The sequence below is a fragment of the Balaenoptera physalus genome, assembly GCF_965194825.1.
Source record: "Balaenoptera physalus genome assembly, chromosome: 1".
Classification (NCBI taxonomy): Eukaryota; Metazoa; Chordata; class Mammalia; order Artiodactyla; family Balaenopteridae; genus Balaenoptera; species Balaenoptera physalus.
Window position 1 is genome coordinate 115,390,072 of NC_138882.1, and position 20,669 is coordinate 115,410,740.

At 36.3% G+C, this 20,669-nt stretch overlaps 1 protein-coding gene across 4 annotated transcripts in view; it reads right to left on the reverse strand.

Moving 5' to 3' along the window:
- The window catches only part of BTBD8 (BTB domain containing 8), a 93,907-nt gene that overhangs the window by 23,729 nt on the left and 49,509 nt on the right, over positions 1 to 20,669 (reverse strand). For all 4 annotated transcript variants that reach the window (XM_082476228.1, XM_082476227.1, XM_082476226.1 and 1 more), the window contains exons 5-9: positions 19,540 to 19,629; positions 11,493 to 11,573; positions 9,669 to 9,765; positions 4,954 to 5,042; positions 4,414 to 4,516 (exon numbers count right to left, since the gene is read on the reverse strand). In XM_082476228.1, the coding sequence (XP_082332354.1) occupies positions 4,414 to 4,516; positions 4,954 to 5,042; positions 9,669 to 9,765; positions 11,493 to 11,573; positions 19,540 to 19,629 (460 nt within the window). The remainder of the gene's footprint in view (positions 1 to 4,413; positions 4,517 to 4,953; positions 5,043 to 9,668; positions 9,766 to 11,492; positions 11,574 to 19,539; positions 19,630 to 20,669) is intronic.

The window sequence follows — 20,669 nt, forward strand, 5'->3', positions numbered from 1 at the left end:
CATAAACAAAACAAAACATTTTGAAACAGAAAAATTTAATCTTGTTTTGAAATAGTTCAAGTAATTAGAAGCCCTAACTTCTCTAAAAACTTTCTCTCTTCTACTAACTCCTCTACCCTGCTCTCTCTTCCTCCCAAAAGCAACGGTTTGTACTTGGTAGGAGGGAGTAGCCACTTCTTACTGAATTGCTGCATAGTGAGCAAGAAGAAGAAAAAGCTCAAAGCCCCTCATATTAAAATTAAAAAAATAATTCTCCATATATAGTCCAATGCAGCACTTTCTTATCTCCCTTTATATATGACAGTGTTAGGCATATTATTCATAGAGTAAAGTGCCTGCCATGAAACATGTGGGTTAACTGAATTAGAGCCAAAGAAGACTTAAGAAGATTGCTCAATCTTTTTTTCATTTGTTTTGGATAACATATTTCAAATTTTAATTAAAAAAAAATTTAAAATATTCTATTTTTATTAATAAAGCAAAATATTTTATTTCTATAGTAAAATATGAAGAATATATTAAATTAAGGTTTCTTAAAATTTGAATATCCACAAAGAAAGACAAAATTTCAAATTTTCATTATAATCACCACAATGCCAAAAGGCTTGTAACTTTGGTTGTTCTGATGTTCATCTTTATATCTGTCTTGAAAGGAAAAACCAAGCATTCACGAAGCTTACAGGGAACTGATTAGAGCTATAAAATCAAAATAAAATATTGTAGGAGAGGGAGAGGCATAGTATGAAGAGCTTATTCCTCAATTATACTCACTTACCACTTGTTAAAAAAAAATCAAACTTCTTGAGACAGTCAGTTAAGATCCCTCCCAATCTGGCCTTAGCCTCTCCCCAGACTTATCTTCTCTCATTATTCCAGTTACAAGAGAATATTGGCACTGCCCAGACTCCAGGTCCCTGGTCACATTTAAAAGTCACTTTTTTATTTTGAAATTGTCCTCTATTTTCAGGTTCATCTCACATCACTTCTCTTATCCTTCCAATCAGAATCAATTGTTTTAACTTCTGTGATTCCACGTATAAACCTGAATTATAAATTATACTTATTCACTCCTTTATTTACCTATCGATATATACTGAGTGCCTAATGTCTGCTAGGCACTGCCCTAAGGCTGGTGCTGCAAAGGTAAATAAGACTGACATGGAACTTAATGCTAGTATTCATCATAGTCTAACATGTATTTTGCATAGTTGTTTAAGTGCCTATCCTTCCATCAATTTGTGAGTTCCTTGAAGTCAAGGCCCATGCTTCCTAAAAATAATCTTTGCCCATGCTGAGCATCTATTATATTACCTTTAGAATGGCAGCAATTGGTTTTAAGACCTGGTTTTGTAATTTACTGACACTGTGAACTTGAATAAAGCATTTACCTCTCTGATTCTCTTTTCTTATATATAAAGTGGAAATAAGAGTACCTATGTTGGGCTTCCCTGGTGGCGCAGTGGTTGGGAATCTGCCTGCCAATGCAGGGGACACGGGTTCGAGCCCTGGTCTGGGAAGATCCCACGTGCCGCGGAGCAGCTGGGCCCGTGAGCCACAATTACTGAGCCTGCGCGTCTGGAGCCTGTGCTCCGCAACAGGAGAGACTGCGATAGTGAGAGGCCCACGCACCGCGATGAAGAGTGGCCCCCACTTGCCACAACTAGAGAAAGCCCTCGCACAGAAACGAAAACCCATCACAGCCATAAATAAATAAATTTTTAAAAAAAAGAGTACCTATGTTATACGTAATTTCAAAATATAAAAAGTATATTTTGAACCATAAAGGTCTTTCAAAAATCCACTAGATAATAATTCACTTCTATTGAACTGAATTACAGCTGGGCCATTTGCTTGCCTCATGAACAGAGAGTAACCATTCAATGACCAAAGAAACTAATGCAAAATAGTAAGCAACAAAACAACAAAGTCCTTCATTAGCATAAACACAGATTTAGATTTATTTTTTGCAGTGGAATATCACCAACTGATGGTCTAAACTTATTTTCCCAGTTAGATTTAGATATTATCTTCTATGTAACCCAGTCTAAAATACCATTCATGGTTCAATCAGAGAAACGGGACCACTAGGAGGTATTTATATACATAAAGGAGTCTGTTAAAGGGATTTGACCTTATGCAATTATGGGAGCTGGTTAAGCACTCTTTGTATATGATGATGTATTGTAGTTTGAAGTCCACAGGGAAAGCAGTTGAGAGAGGATGATGGATGTAAAGTGTGAGGGGTAAGGACAAGCTGACACCCAAGAGCACAAGCTATAATCCACAAGGATGGGCTCATTTTAGGTCTCACTACCTCCAACATGGATGAAATGAGTGTCCTTCAGGAGATGCCAGCACCCGTCATCATGGAGCTAAACACATCCCTGGCCCAGGGGTAAGAGAAACCAAAGAGGATACAGGGCAAGGTGATGCAGTGCAAAGAAGGAAATTCTGGGAAGCATAGTTCATCCTAATCAAGCTAACACATTGCAGAGACACTACAGTCCAACCCTTGTCAACTTGGCATGCATACACATTTCTTTAAATCATAGTTAATTCCTATGGAGACAAAGTAAAGTCATGCTAATGCCTAACATATACAACCATCCCCTATAAAACAAACATGCTAACGCTCTCCCTAAAATAGGATACAAAGTCTCTCTTCAAACTGATTCAAACTACCACTTGGTATCCTGTAACTTAAATATAGAGATATAGTTAACATGTCTTATATTAAATGGTAGGGGAATGAGACAGTGGGAAAAAAAAAACTTGGTTAATATATACATAAACATTCATATAAAAAGGGGAAATGAATACGTTTACATCATAACTACTACAGTGCTAATTTCTATAACTGGTCATGTGGTCATACCTAGTATTTATAACTACCTTTTCCTGCAACCATTCCATGTTCCCTTTGCCCTCAGCAAGTACCTCTGCTGTTTATAGTTCTTTATCTGGTAAGGTGGCCCAAACTTTCATTCCTGAAGAATCTGGGCCAGTATCAGTGCTGCTTAAATTGGGTTTTTCCATTGATTTTAACCATAGGACATGGGAGTACTGCATTCCAGATATACTCCTCCTTCCCCACATTATAGAGCACCAACCCAATTTCTCCTTATAGATAGCTAGTGGGAAGCAGCTGCATAGCACAGGGAGATCAGCTCGATGCTTTGTGACCACGCAGAGGGGTAGTATAGGGAGGGTGGGAGGGAGTCACAAAAGGGAGGAGATATGGGGATATATGTATACATATAGCTGATTCACTTTGTTATACAGCAGAAACTAACATAGCATTGTAAAGCAATTATACTCCAATAAAGATGTTAAAAAAAAAAAATAGTCAGGCTCAATCTAACAATAATTCCCCTTCTCTGCCTGTTGATTTACAAAGTGGCCAGAAGGAGGCGGTCCCAACTTCCAGTTCAATGGAATCATTGTGTCCACAGGTGGAAACATTCTTCTTTTTGGAACTAAGACCTCTAGATCAGCAGATCCTAAAGTTATAGGGACAAGAAGCAAAAATTTTGCTAGTGGATCGCTAGGAGTAATTATACGTGGAGCCACTCTCATTTCCACACCTTGATTTCTGGACCCATGAATCCTAGTTATGTTAAGAAATAGCACCATAAATCAAAAACTGATTTAAAGCATATACAGCCTCCCGGAGGACACTGCCCCAATCCCACAAGGCACTGCCACATAGCTGCACTGTAACCAAGTCTTCCAAAAGGCCATTCCTCCATTCTATCAAGCCAGCTGCTTCAGGATGATAGGGAGCACAGTAGGACAGGTGAAATCAGTAAGCATGGGCCCACTGCCGTACTTCATTCGCTATCAAGTGAGTTCTTTAGTCAGAAGTGATGCTGTGTGGAATACTATGGTGGTGAAAAAGGCAATAAGTCCATGGATAGTGGTTTTACTAGAAACATTGGAAGTAAGAAAGCCAAATCCATATCTAGAGCAAATGTTTATTACACTGCGAACAAAGCACTGCCTTTTCTGTGATGAAGTGGTCCAATGTAATTAACCTGCTGGCAGGTAGATGGCTGGTCCTTTTGGAGAATGGTGCCACTGTTTCAGTGCTGCACCCAAATCCACCCTAATGAGTGGAGGTCCCTGCTACTGAGCCAATGCATAACCGACCCTGGCACCATGCCCCTTTTGTTCATGAACCAATGTATACTTTCTAGTGACTGTGGTTCTCTGACTGAATTCTAATGCATTTGGTACAGAGGAACAGAGTCTTAAAGATAGATTCTCTGAATTGGTTCTGGGTTATCTGGAATTGGTCCTTTCGTCTTCCTTTTATAATATAATTCTACATTTGTATTTAAAACACCGAAAGTACCTATATAAAATTTAATAAACTTTTTGATGACAAACACAAAGTATTCAGGTTATACTTACTAAAGACTGAATCAACATATTAAGACAACTTTTCTGAATCTCAGGAGGTATATTTGCAAAGCTTCTCTCAGACCAAAACCTTGCAAAATGCTTTACAATCCACCTGTTAAAAATCAAAGAATCTCAAGTTAAAGAAATGAAAATATTTTTCATTATAATATTCAGTAACATTTTGGTTTTTAATAATATAAGTTTTACATATATTATGTTTTGACTAACCCTAACAGTTAATTTTGTGAGCGCTATAATGGACTTAACTAAGTTCTCTTTTCTGTAAACATTTATTTCAAATCCACTTTGCGTTATGTGCATGGATTTTAACATAAGTATCCATGGTTCAGCTAAAATAACGTTGATTCCAAGCATCTTGAGTAATATCTAAATCAATACTTCTCCTCAGTTGTTGTAACTAGTTAAGCATTAAGCTATTTACATTGTGCCCAAGAAAATAGGCCAAGTCTAAAATTTCCCAGAAAATTAGGAGAATGGAAGAACAAAATCCCTAAATTAATAATATCAGCACTACTTCAGATCACTTACTTCATGCAGTCAGCAAAAAGACTTTCCACTCCAACTGAATGAGCAATAATCAGGCATTCTAATATAGATGCCAACCTTCTGGGAACAGGCTAAAATTGATAGAAAACACTACATTTATTCTTTTTCAACTTACAGAGGCTAAAAGTATTTGGTTCATAAAAATGATCTGATTTACATACCTAAACTGCAGAAAAAATATATGTAATTCAGAAGTCTGTTATTCTTTTAAAATCAAGTATCACTGATAAACTTTAGTTTTTATAGGATAGCATTTGAGTTCTTTTAGCTGCCAGAATGCACACAGTTTATATTCTAATTTCTTTTAGCGTAAGTATTTTCTAGAGTACAAGTGGTATAATAATTTCTAGCACATCACATTGCAACACAACCATATGGTCTAATCTGCTTCCTAAAGTATAAATATAACTTTAAGTACATGTGCAATGGGAGGTCCTACATTGACCTCAAACAAAATGACAGAATTTAATTAGATTGTGATTATATAAACATATTTTTAAAAAGCACATATACAGAAGTAATGAACTAAAACAATAAATAAATAAAACGTAGATACAAGTAGTGAAGAACTCACTGCTCTTGGCGTTAAGCCTCAATATGTGCTACATATTACCTGTGCCATGTATTTTCAGTTTTTTAGACTATGCTCCTAAGCACATCTATTGCCCTATTAGGGTGAATAGAGTTCAGCTTCTCTTTGTACACATTCATTAGTTGTGATTTGAGTTTATACACTTAATAAAGACCAGCAATCGACCAATATGTATATATAGTCTCTAAATATGTACTTCTGAAGATACCCTGCACTCAGAGAAGAGCAAAAGCTTCTTCAGAAATGCCTCCAGCATAGTCCTTCAAATAAGGTCAGTGATTTCCAATTTTTTTTAATAGATTTTTTTTCCATTTCATTATTTATTTATTTATTTTTGGCTGCGTTGGGTCTTCGTTGCTGTGCGTGGGCTTTCTCTAGTTGTGGCAAGCGGGGGCTACTCTTCATTGCGGTGCGTGGGCTTCTCATTGCGGTGGCTTCTCTTGTTGTGGAGCACGGGCTCTAGGTGTGCGGGCTCAGTAGTTGTGGCTCGCAGACTCTAGAGCACAGGCTCAGTAGTTGTGGTGCACAGGCTTAGTTGCTCCGCGGCACGTGGGATCTTCCTGGACCAGGGATCGAACCCGTGTCCCCTGCATTGGCAGGTGAATTCTTAACCACTGCACCACCATGGAAGTCCCCCAACTTTTTAAATTACAAATTGCTATTAATTTGATTTCCTAATACCCTTCTCCTAAAGGTGTTACATATTATTTAGGAAATTAAATGTAAATACCTCTTTTTGCACATCAACAATTTAGTTATTCCCTTTGAGATAACTGAAGGTACTCTAAATTGTCCTAAAATCAGAAATGGCTATCACTATATAAATTATACAATAATTCTACTAAGTTAAATAATTTGGTTTTCTGACCCACTTCAGATAAGATAAAAGTAGTATGAGGGAAGAGACTACTGGTATAGACATAATTGACAACCTAAAAGCATCCAGAAGCATAAAAAATTATAAAAGTAAGCACAAGAGTTAAGAAGTCTAGCAATCTAATTTTATTTAGGAATAACCAGCCCTCCACAACACAAAGTCCACTACTTGATGTATAACTTAAGAATAATTTCCATAAAAAATATTAAAATGCAAAATAATTTGCTGCTTAAAGGCAAAGGCTAGAAAACCAGCTTGTGGGCCAAAACTAGCCCACCACTATTTTTGTGAATAAAGTTTTATTGGAACACTGCCATGCTGTTCCATTTACATATTGTCCACAGCTGTTTTTGGTCTACAACAGCAAAGCTGAGTAGTTGTGATGGAGACTGTATGGCCCACAAAGCCTAGAATATTAACTATCTAGCCTTTTATAGAAAAAGTTTACTGACCCCTGGCTTAAAGGGATAAGGGATAACTTTAGCTTTCTAAGAATTTTACTTATATGGAAAAGCTGATTTCCTAAGTGTTTTTGTAATAGGATGACTGACCTTTAGTCATCTTCAAAACCTGCTTGTAAAATTTGGGAAGACATATATTTAAATTATAACCTAAGATATATTTTTAAATCAGTGGCAAAAAACATAATGTAAAAGCCACTATAATCCTATAAATGAAGTTCTAAAATTTACTTTTAAAAAAGGCAAGATTGTGCAGTTAATGAAATGACTGAAGCTAGCTTGCCAAGAGTTCCGGGGCCAGTTAACCACCATATTATATCCCATCATATATTACTGTGGCATGTGCTATAATAGATTTACTATATTTAAGTCACTGCCAAGAAACTGCATAATTGAGATCTAGAAGTTAAAAATTATACATTCAAAAATATATTTATCAAAATATATATTGTTAAAATATGTAAAGCAAAAAATTTAAAGATCAGGTCAATAAAAACAAAAATTGCTCTCAAATATCTGTTACCACAGTAGTATAGACTACATTAAAATAAAGTAAAAAAATTTTCAACAAAATGCCATACTGATAATTTAAAAGCATTTCATCTTCTGTTGTTTTAATGGCAACAAATATGCCTTTTGTATTTTTAAAATTAAGTGAATTATTGAAAGTAAAATATAAGAAGCTGCATGTAACCTGTGTATACTCATGAACATACTAAAAAGTAGAGGCAATGGTCCAAAGACAATACATAAAAGAGATTATTTTTTAAATGTTTCATGCAATTGGTTTATTGAGGAGTCTCAGTTTAAAGGAGATACTAACAAAACTTTCTTTCCCCAGTTAGTGCTATCAACCATGCTGTGTCAAATTCCCCCTTTTCCCATACTTTAATGATTATAGGCAAATTCCAGTACCTTCTGGTTACTTTTGGTATTGAAATTCAGTATAGTACTATTTAAACACCTATCTCATACTTGATTTAAATCTTTCACTCCCCATCACTGACTACACTTTTAGTTGGGGAGATCTGGAATGGAGATGGTCTCTTGCTCCTCCGTTTTGTGGGTCTAACTCCTGTGGAAGAGGGTTATGGATGGCTATGGTCACCTTATGTAACTAACCAGTGACCAACACGGTAATAGGAAGATGTCCTTGACTACTCTAATCCAGATGTTGGTGGCCTTTGCTAATGTGGTGGCTTGTTAAGAGACAGACTGAACTTCACCCTAACCTCTCAGTGGTAAATGTTCTTCTAGGGTTCATGATGCTTGATGCCTCCCTACATGGGACACTGTCATTTGACTCTGTATCAGTCTCTTCTAATCTTCATTGAACCACTAAGGTCCCTTTCCTTCCCTGCATACCATGTATAATTGGGGTGTGGAATGGAGTCTCCATTATTTTTTTCTATCTATGACAATAACTATTGCCTCTAGTCACCAGGCTAGTAATGGCTTCTCCAGCAAGCCTCCTCCTCCCTTAAGAAATCTCCATATTCAAGTATATTCTCACTGGTTCCTGAGACATATTCCAGGCTCTTCCAAGAAATCTCTTAGTACTTTCTTCTTCTTTGATGGAAGTTCCGGAGTGGACTGGGTATACAGATATGATTAATGTCCATCTCGGGGCTGAGAAGACATTATCTCCTCACTGCAGATACCCCTATCTTTAATCTTTATTTGGAACAGGCTCTTAACTTTCTCTTGGCTCGGAAGATGGGGGAAGATGAAAGAGAAGGAAAAGTCTTTCACCAGGATTCTTCACTTTCTGCAATGCTGAGGACACCACAGACTGTGCTTCTTCTTCCAGCTCCCTTACTTATAGAGGCTGGAATGAATGGTTGATTAAAGGTAGCTAAGGGGTTTAACTGTTTCTCAGTGAACCTTGAAGGGTTGGTAGTGGTGGTAGACCCAGTTCATGACTCTGTTTTAGCACATGGGGTGATTTCTCAGCTACAACTTACAGACAGATAGGAAAAGTCCTATCCAACACAAAAATCTAAATTTAAATGTGATTAAAATTATTAAAATTACATAATTACAATGCATATTGTTGGCTCAAGCAGCCAATAAGAGGGGACTATTGATGTAAAAAATTCTTTTAAGATTTGTTTTTTGTTGATTATAAAAGTAATACATGACCATGGTAGAAAATTTAGAAAATGTAGAAAAGAATAATTAAGAAAATAAAAAATAGCAGAGAAAATTAGAACAATCGTGAATCTAAGAATAATGTACAAAATGGCTTTGAAATGCATAGTATGGTATCTTTCTTTAGACAATAAATTTACATTTGCATAAACTAAAATTAAAAAGTCAGTATTCATATAGCACCTGGGGGAGAGAAGTAGAAGAGAACAATATCACACCCCAAGTACATGCTATAAAGAGAAGTGGTAGGAAGGAGGAATGTCCTTTCAGGGAAAAGAACGAATGAAGCACTGTGCAGCCCTTTGCTAAACGGAGAAAGTAGTTCCCAACTTCCTTTCTCTTAGTTCCAAACCCTAACTGCGAGTCCCAACCGTACACTCCACCTTTGAATTATATAGACTATTTCCATATCATTTCAGTAAACCCCCACCTCAACTTTATCTTACTTAAAATGATCTGAATTAACTTCTGTTTTCTGCAAGCACATCCTAAGAGTTATTTCTCAGTTAGGGTTCTCATTAGTTAAAATGACAACACTAACAGAGTTAAAAAGCTAGTAGGTAATAATGGGTGACTTTAAGCACTAGGTAAAAGATTTCTAAGACTCAATAATTACCTTCTGAAAGAAATTACAGTAATCTCTTCTTAAAATATAGACTGCTACTTCTTTTAGTCCTTCTAGTCCATACATATCAGCCATACTGAGTATCTGCCTAAAATAAAAATAGATGCACTGTTAATTCTTTAATTTAAAAACCAAGGCATAATACACAATAATTTTTTTATAATATATAGTTTAGAAAAAAGAATTATCTTAATTATTTTAATTCTAACTTTATACCCTACATAATACTCTTTATAGATTATAAAAAGGACATAGGTCAAAAGTTGAAAGCCCTGTAACTTGATTTGATTTGTGGGGAATAACACGAAGTAAATTGGGAGATGTTTCAATCAAATTCCCCTCATATTCTCAGTGTCATATGCAACAAAGCCCAGGAAACTGCTTCAAAGGCTGCAAAAGTTACAACTCTTCACAACAAATATGAATCATAAAAATTTAGGGGGAGGGCAACTAACTGATGCTTATCATATTGAAAATGTCTACAGATGACCATAAGATTGGAGATGGCATCCAATGACTCAGAGGGTTTCTGTTGCTTCTTTCAGTTGGCAAGTATTTCTGAGTACCCACACATACTTTAGGTACTTAGGAAACCTACAAGCCTTGATACCATGATAAAATTTCTTATAGGTTTCCAGGGGCAAAACTTCAGTACTTAATCCCTTTGACTCATGACACCTTCTCCCCCAAATCATATTTATTCAGTTTATAACTAAAGAAACTAATGAATATTTAAAATTAAAAGAGCAGCCTTCAATGTAAAAAAAAAAAAAAAAAAGAGCAGCCTTCATTTGTCTGATGTTAGAATAGCAATAAAAGGAGAGACCATTCAAAAAAAAAAAAAAAAAAGGAGAGAACATTCAGAAAATTAGAAGAGCAAGACAGATTTCACTCTCCAGTAGGATTTCAGCAGCTTAGATGGCATTTCACCATAGAGTACTAAAGAATCATATTATTTTTTTTGGCCACATCACCCAGCATGCAGAATCTTAGCTCCCTGACCAGGGATTGGACCCGTTCCCCCTGCAGTGGAAGCGTGGAACCTTAACCACTGGACTGCCAGGGAAGTCCCGTTAATCTTTAGGATGCCTAAATTCTCAGATTAATTTTAGGGTTCTTTTCCTTTTCTTTTGACATCCTAAAATTAAAAAATAAAGTAGTAAAAAAAATTATTCCAAATTTGATAAAAGTTGTTAATTTTATAAAAACCTGTCATCTATTTTCCAAAACAAATATTAAGTTTTTCTAACATAATTTAAGTCTAATAAAGACTTTTCTTTTTTCTTTTTTCTAATAAATTTATTTATTTGTTTATTTATTTTTGGCTGTGTTGGGTCTTCGTTTCTGTGCGAGGGCCTTCTCCAGTTGCAGCAAGCGGGGGCCACTCTTCATCGCGGTGCGCGGGCCTCTCACTATCGCGGCCTCTCTTGTTGAGGAGCACAGGCTCCAGACGCGCAGGCTCAGTAGCTATGGCTCACGGGCCCAGTTGCTCCGTGACATGTGGGATCTTCCCAGACCAGGGCTCGAACCCGTGTCCCCTGCATTGGCAGGTAGACTCTCCACCACTGCGCCACCAGGGAAGCCCCTAATAAAGACTTTTCTTAATCTTATTACTGTGAGTTGCTAGGTCATCTTTTCTTCTAAATAAGGTGACTTACTATTTTTAGATATTCCCAAAATACACACAAGATAGGCAAAATAGACAATAAAAGTGAAGCTTCTACTTCACTGACACTTTTAAACAAAGCTCAACAAAGCAGAAGCCACAAAATATTAATACTTTTATATTTAAAATCATTAAAAAATAATACATACCCAACATTAGCTTTGTCTGGAAAGTCCAAAGTTCCTCCATATATAAAATGTATCAAAACATTCATTTCTACACGGCTTATCCTGAAAAATAAAACTATACTCAAATCCATAAATAATTAAGATTTAACTGATAGCAATGATACATTCTATTTTCCCATAAACTTTTAGCCAAGATAATGTTATAACCTCATTTTTATCTGAAGAATATATTCTTCGAATAACATCCATGAGATATGCCATTAGTTTAAAAATGAAGCATAACTGCAGCTATGGGTTTTTATATGCTATAAAATGTTATTAGTATATTATAAAATAATTGATTATTTTTTGGGCATCTTCCATGATAGACAAAGTTAGAAAGGACTTTGGAGGTCATAGTTCAACCTCTGGCTCATTAAGAAATCCTTCTCAGCATCTTTGACAAATGGCCTCTGGTCTTGCTTAAAGCCTGGGATGGAAAACTCTATTCACTAGAAAGAGTCTTGTTATGCTGTATAGATTTCTTAATTTGTAATACCTATCCAGTGGCTCTAGCTCTGCCAACATCCTCGTTTTACAGATTTAAAAGTAAAGACATGACTTAAGAAGTAGTCTGAAGTGATAATCTTTATGTCCCACTGACTACTAGATCTCAAACTCTAAATTCATGACTTCCTCTCCCAACACCCCAAATTCGGTCTTCTTTCTGTTTTTCTTATTTTGTTCATAGCACGGTTACAGGACTTCTTGCATCTTGTCCCACACTCTATTCCTCTGTTATCAAGGGAGGTTAATTATCTGGTTGGTAGACAACAACCACTGGCTGTTGATCAAGAGGAACTTGAGATGAGAGGTAATTTGATTCCTTTTCTCCTTTCTTCTCTGCTGAACCAGTGGTAAGAGGTGATGGGGAAGAAGTACATCCGCTGTCCAGATTCAGACTTTCTCTCAGGTGGGCTGTCTTAGAGTAGACATAGCAAGCAAATCAACTTTGGCTCTTGCGTTAAAGCACATTTTACTGCTTTAACAGTTTTTATCAAAAATCAAGGAAATGTTTTCTAACTTCATCTGCTGAGTCTTTTGTCTCATTCTGAGCACGAAGAAAGTATACTATTTATTGGGGCCCCCTCAAAACTCCAACAGATAGCAAAGATGGATAGCAGATGCCCCTCTTCCCCATCACCTCTTTTCACGGGTTCAGCAGAGAAGAAAGGAGAAAAGAAATCAAATTACCTCTCATCTGGAGTTTGTCCTCACCAATGCCCAATTGTTGTTGGATAATTCACTCTCCTTGGTACCGAGGAATAGAAGGTGGGACAAGATGCAATAAGTCCTGCAACAGTGCTATGAATAAAATAGGAATAACAAAAAGAAGACTGAACAATAACCTAAATGCCTAAGTCAGAGCTGGAGGTTCATCTTAATTCTCTCCCTCATTATATTCTGTCATTTTATACCTTCAAAATTTTCTTGAATTCAGCCTCTGCTATCTAATTCCCCCTTTCATTGCCCTGGTTTAGCCTCTCAGTTTCTCTCCTCTGTACTATGATAATGTATCCTCTCATGTGGGCTTCTTGCCTCAAATTATCTCCTTGCATCCCATTTCCCACATTGTTATTAGAGTGACTTTGCTAAAATGTAAATCTGATACAGCCCCTGACTTTAAAAACCCTTCAACAATTCTCCATAGCACCTAGGAAAAAAGCCTAAATTCTTTAGCTTGGTGTACAATGTTCTGTACCATCTGATCTCTAGTTCTCCCTCTCTAGCAGCTGTTCCAAGATAAGTAAACTGCCATTTCTTATACCTGAACTACTTATAATTCTTTATACATCCATGCCTTAGCAGATACTGTTCACTCTGCTTAAAATTCTCTTCCTCTCTACTTATTTCATCTTTTAGACACAAGACATGTGGCTCTTTACCTCTGATTGTTTCCTTAATGCTCCCAAGGGGGAGAAAAAAAGAAATCACTGAATGTTAAACATAAATAACTAAGATCAGTTGAGCATTTATTATGATTCAGTCCCTGAGCTAATAAGCATTTTGAATGCCATTAGCTCATTTAATCATCATAACAACTCAATGGTAGATATTGTTATTAGTCTCATCTTACAGATGAAACAACTGAAATTAAGTAACTTGCCCATGGGGGCAGGTGCTGGGAAAAAAAAAGTAAACTGCCCAAGGGCAAATGACTAGTGATGCACTGGATCTTAAATCCAGGCAGATAGCACTGGAATTTTGGAATTTTGGAATTTAAATCCAGACTCCAAAGCCTGGGCTCTTAAGCAGTATAACTAACACACACACACACACACACACACACACACACACACACACACACACACACACACACACGCTTCCCTTATCACATTTATCAAACTGACTTGTAATATCTTTGTTTACGTATTTGTTTCTCCTTCTAAACTGAGTTCTGTGAGGGCAGGATTTGTGTCTTATTTGCCCTTGCATCTCTAGTAGCAGCAGAATGTCAGCATTGATTCAATATCGCCAGGATGAGAAGAATTTCCGTTCCCCACATAATACTGGAGCTCTGCAGTGGAAGCAGGGTGGGGACAGTGCTGATAAGACCTTCACAGTTTGTTAAGCATGGTATCTAATGTCTGCTAAAGGAACAGAAGGAGGAAGGCAAGAAGAAAAGAAATGGAGTCCTCAGGGTAGGACTCAGAAAGGTGTCTGCTTTGATTCTATGGCCTGAAATAATATATGCTCAATAAATGTTTAATGAATATTTAATGAATGGCTTATTAGGGTAGTTACAAGCATCTCCCAAACCTTCAGAAGGAATACTGAGTTGAAAACATATAAATATTTTTCAATTTACTTAATAAATATTTACTGGCCCCTACTGGTTTCTGCTGATTCAAAATTCCACACCTTTAATACTTAGAAAGAAGTCAAATCTCTAAATATTCTCATTTATATACATGGATACAGCAAGATTTGATCTCAGAATGATTATGCCATATTATCTATAGTTTGTAGCCTAAAACAGTAGCATAATTATTAAATTACATGCACTTTTCCTCAAAATTTCGAGAGTCATTCTTATCAGTGTTAATGAGGACTGACCATTTCTGTTGAAAGAATAGTTTCTTCTAAGACTTGACATATTTAAGCAAAGGATAATAATGACTAAGTAAAAATAAAAGGAGTTTTATTAAAATAAATAGCAAAAGCTAGACATTTGAGCTTATGTATCAATACATATGATAGCTATAAAAACAGCAAGAAACTGTTTTCCTGCTGTCTTGACAGATGTTTTACTAAACTGCATTCTCATTATTGTAAGTCATTTGTATTTTTACTAAAAGTGTTTATAAAGACATGATCAACTGACCTGGAAAAACAAAACAAAACCCCAACTAATTACTGCAATAGCGCACAGTTTAAATGGAAAGATTTAAAGCACTATTCCCATTTAAATGTAATCAGAATAAAATCCTGTAGGAGATGAAAATATTACATATACCCAGAGTTAGAAAAAAGAAAAGCCTATGAGAGGACAGAGCTCTAGGATCAGATACAACATGTGCCCAGTCTAAAACCTCTTTGCTTTATATGTGCTTCCTAAAGTTTCAGGCTCCTATATATGTGGGCTAAGGTAATGTAGGGTCTCATTCACTCATTCATTTCTTCATATACAGTCAATATTTATTGAATGATAGGCCCTATTCTAGACCTTGAGGATACAAGAAGCTTACGTTCTAGAGAGAGGACATGGACAATAAATATGTCAACAAATATACAAAGAAGATAATTTTAATAGTGAAAAGTGAAGACAATACAACAGAATAACATAGAAGAGAATAACTAGAGAGTTAGGCTGTAGCTACTTTAGGTGGGGTAGTTTGGGAAAAGCCTATGGGCCAGATCATACAGGTTTTTATACATTATGGTAAAGATTTGGGTTTAATTCTGATTGTGATGAGAAGGCATTGAAGGATTTTAGTCAGAAAAGAAATATTATCTGACTTATATTTGAAAAGATCATCCTGAAGGTTCACAGCAAGCCCAAGAATCTCCCAAGGGAGATGAGAAAATCCAAATTTATGCTCTAAAGTCTCAAGTCACCACTGAAAGACCTCTTTTTACATAAAATGGAAACATGTGGGGTTTCTTTACAGAACTATTGGCTGTGGTTCAATTTCCAGTATAGGATGTGGAAAATTTCCCCCTTCCTCCACCAGGAGAACTTCCTTCCAACTATATCCTTCCCCCTCCAACTCTGGGACATGGATAATAGGATAATAGGATAATTATTATCAAGGATAATAGGACCCTACTATTCCTACTATAATTTATTGAAGGCTGTCCATCTTAAAAATATCATGTGCATTACATCTTTGAGCTACCAACTCATTAAAAACATTCGGTTCTTTTCTGTAAGGATTTCAGATAGGATTTCAATTCTAATCTACTGCAGAAGACATCCTGCAGATATGCAACAGTGGCACAGTTCCAAAAGCGGCTGCTGACCAAGCAAAGCAGGCGTTGCTGTCCTGGTACTGTAAATGGCCCTCACTTGAAGCCTTTTCTCTCTAGAAAATGAGACCAATATAATTTAGGGAAAGAAGAAAAAGACAAATATTAATGAGCACTACATACTACGTACCAAGCACTATGCCAGGTTTTTTCTTTCAACAACCTCAGGAAACTTAAGGAAGGTAAGCAATGTCCTTAAAGTCATGTAACAGTTTAGGACTGGATGTAGGACTTCCTATAAGGACACCAAAGGCCATGATCTTTCTACTATACCACACAATCCATGGAAACATCTACCCAGGATTACAATATAAGTTAATGTGAAAAGAGAATTTATTTTGTAGATTACTTTGTTATAATATAAAAATTCCTAGAAGATGTGATTTTTTTAAAAAAGTAAAATTCCTAAATCCCCTTTAGCTTTCCTACAGCTTTATACACCATGATGCTAATAACATTTTAGGTGGTAATTTGAGACAGTCAATTTGATATATGATACAGGAGGGGAAAGCAAAACAGATTGTGTGATGATAATAATAATAAAGGATGTAGATAAAACCCAGAATCTGTCAGGAAATTCTCCTTTCATTTTAGCATTAGAAAACCTTGTTACATCAAGCAAAATAAAAGAGTCAGAAAGAAATGTATCCTCATTTCCAATGTGCTAGCATTAGAAGTGAATAAGCTGATTAGGAGTAAGTCTCTACTGCTGAAATAGTAGCTCTGGGTAAGATGATCCAGTAAGGAGTAGAGTCTTGCTTACAACAGAAGTGAAGGGAAAATACTGTAAGAGGAGTGAGCCTGATCACTGCTGGCACTGCTACAACGTACAGCCTACTTATTTGTAATGACAGTTTAAAACAAATTTGGCTACTTCTACTTGGCTTTCCCTTGAACCACTAAAGTTGGTCAGTAGCAGTCAAGCCATATTATAAGAGGAGATATTTATCCGTTACCTCCACTATAATGAAAGAAGGAAAATTATAGGTGGTGAGTAGAGACCAATAGTTATGCCACTACTTCTTTCTTATCTATTGACCTCTTAATAAATAGACTTCTCCTTTAAAAGCCTGTGTGTTTTGAATGTTTAATCTGATCACTCATGAGTGCTGATTAAAGATTGCCTTTGTTCCTATAGCTAAACTCAGAGGTCATTTTGAGCAATACAGAATAGATAAAAGTAGAGCAGCTCTGGTTGAAGATGTGCCTCTTCCCAAATGGCCTTCCCCTCATATCCCAATCCCGTGCCATGTATTCCCTAACATACCTACCAGGAACTTTAGGGTCTTATGGGAAAATCACTGATTTAAACAGTGGAGAAGATCAGTCTGAGATAGCTCAAGAACACACGCCAATGCGAAACTTCTAATTTCTTCAGTGACTGTGGTGGAATGGACTTTGAATTAAGAATCAACAAACATGTAACTTATATTCAGCATAAGCACTTATTTACCAAGTAACCCCTGGAAGACATTTAATTTATCTGATCTTGTTTTTACTCATCTGTAATATGTGAATATACTCTCTCTCTCAAAGACTGATTCTAAAAATTAAAGGGCACCATAAGTGTGGAAGAAACCTAGAAAATATATGTTATTGTAAGGTATTATCACTGCTGAGGACAGAATCTATTTGGAGAGAGGAACAAAGGTATATGTTAATAGGTATCAGATAGTAAAAAGTGTCACTAAACATATAAGCAACTAAGATTTCTTCTACGAAATTAGATAAGTGTTCTCTGTAAATTACTTTCCCCTGCTGTCAAGTAAGGTCCAATAATCATACACTTCTTTTGACCTTTATCTCACTACACAGAATCACATGATTTTTAATAAATGCCAAAAAAGTTGCATTCTGAGTCAAACTAGGTTATCTCTTCATTTAAATTTTTATTGAATTCAGTTCTAATGAGAGAAGATTGACAGTTTTAAAAAATGATATCTAAAACATCTCAAACACAGTCCCTGGACACGTTTCCAAAACGACACTAGAGTGATTAGCCCTATGATTGACACACTTAGAGAAATTCTGGCCTCTGCTAGCATTATCCCTCTTCCTATATTCAGCAGATATTTTAAATTCACCGTAAAGGAAGAGGCCTTCTTGGTAGGATATATATATCTTTCAGGTTGTTTTTCAACAGTGAATGATAAAATTTCACCAACTGATTCAATTACACATTCCTTTTACCCACAGGCGAATAAACTCTTTGCTTGGAGTATAAAATCTTCCATAATCAGAAACTACCTGGTGATTGCCAGATTGTGATATGTGTATCGAAACTGTGATAGGTAATATAATTAAAACACAACTCTCTAAAACCCTGGTATGAAAGAAAGGAGGTTTAGGTTCTTCTGCATATGTGTTTCATTTCTATTAAGTGAATGAAATATGAAAAAATAAAATAAAAACACATAACATATTCTTACAAATAATGTTTCAATTTTCCATTTTTTATAGACTGAGAAATTACAAATGAGAGGCATTTGGGGATCAATTTTAGTTAGTAAGGAAACTAGACAGCTGTAACCTAGAAGGCTCAAGATTATAGGCCAGTGTAAAAAATAGTGAGAATTTATCAATAATTTCCATGCATCCGCTGTTATGGAATCACCACTACCACCATTCCACACCCAAGCCTCTAGCCAAGATTGACCCAGTTGAGGAAACATCAGCAGTGTGAATGATGCAGGGCTGACGGTCTCCCTCAGAATGCCCAGGCAGTTTTCCTACTGAGAAAGCCCTCTCCCATACTGTACACTCCAGATTCTCACAGTGATCATCTGTGACCAAAAAATATTCCATTTCACCATTTAAGGAAGTAGTTCATCTCTTAATAACTGTCTCAGCAGTTTAGACTGCCATCAACTGTGTAGACTCACCATTGCACTACCATAGGTCAGTGAAATCCACACCTATCCAAATTATTCTTTAAGAAACTACCTATTACAGACTGAATATTTGTGTTCCCCCACCCACTCAAATTTATATATTGAAGCCCTAACTCCTGTGTACCTATATGGAGATGGGGCTTCTAAGGAAATAATTAAGGTTAAGTGAGGTAATAAGGGTGAGGCCCTGCCCTGATGTGATAGGATTAGTGTCCTTATAAGAAGAACACCAGAGAGTGAGCTCTCTCCTTCCACCTTCCTTTTATCTCTCTGCCCCCCAGCCCCATGCACTTAAAAAGAAGGTCACTGGAGCACACAGTGGAAAAGTGCCTATCTATAACCCAAGGACCCAAGGTAAGAGCTCTCACCAGACACCAACCTTGCTGGCATCTTGATCTTGCAGAGCTGTGAGAAAACAATCTTTGCTGTTTAAACCACCCAGTTTGTGGTATCTTGTTATGGTAGTCTGAGAAGACTAACACACTATCTCTATTACTAAATGTTCCCAACTACTCTCATTTTCAGAAAGTGTACTTTGCTGAATTGTACCACATGAGAAACATTTCATTGAACATACAGGGAAATCAGATTCATGAAAAGTGCTTTGTATTATTAAGCATTATTTGCAATCATTTGCAGTCAAGCTGCCTTGTAAAAATTCTGCTTACCCTTGAAGAGTAATGTACTCTTGGGAGCTTTCAGCCCAACAGCCACTCAGCATCGCAGCAAAATAACTAGATCTTGCACTTAAAATGGCTCTAAAGGGAAGAGGGGGAAAAAACACAGGCAAACATTTATGCACAATGCAAAATGTAATTTTTTATGAAACTCTTCATCTTTACCTCTTAAAAATGATAACAATCTGTTTGTCTTAATTGTATTCACTGGTAGATTTTAATAATACAAATTATAAGCCTATACTTATACCAAAGAACTTTGATTGCTTGATTAAAACATTAATTCCAATGTCCTTTTCATCTTTTTAATTTTTTCTCTTTTTTTTTGGCTGTACCGTGCACTTGAGGGATCTCAGTTCCCTGACCTGGGACTCAATCTGGGTCACAGCAGTGAAAGCCCAGAATCCTAACCACTAGGCTACCAGGGAACTCCCACTTAATTTTTTCTCTTGAAAGCTCTTAAATTTAGTAACAATTTCCATGAGTAAGAGAGTAATAAATCATTTACAAATGGAGAAATAAAGACCAAACGATGTCACGTAACATGTTGAGGAAACAACACTAAGAGACTAGAACTCTATAGGAGTAGTTCCACGTGTAGATGTATTTCTGATGTATCTGTGGGGAGGAAGGTGATCTCCGCGTCTTACTCTTCCGCCATCTTCTCCACCCCTCTCGAGACTAGAACTCTAAAGGTCCTGAGTTCCAGTTCAAAACTCACCATAATTATGCTCAAGAATAGCTACTTAGCTATCTCTTAAGTTTGAGAAAATGACAGTAAAGATATTTTCTTTTGAATGTCCATTCTATCTTCTCAGATAGAATGTTAATTCATCCATTCTTTCACTCAACAAATACCTACTGACTTCTATTCTGTGCTAGGCACTATTCTAGGGAATATAACAGTAAATGAGATACAGAGAAAATGTGAATATTCTAGTGGAGGTTGGGAGGGAAAAGTAGAGGGGGAGAGGAATAAGAGAAAGACACTTCTGGCAATGGCTTACTAGGTTGTCTCAGACCAACTCTCTTGCTGAATAGCTTGGAAATATATATATATATATATATATATATTACATATATATGTATTAGTATTTTTTTTTTTAAAGAAAGAAAGAAAG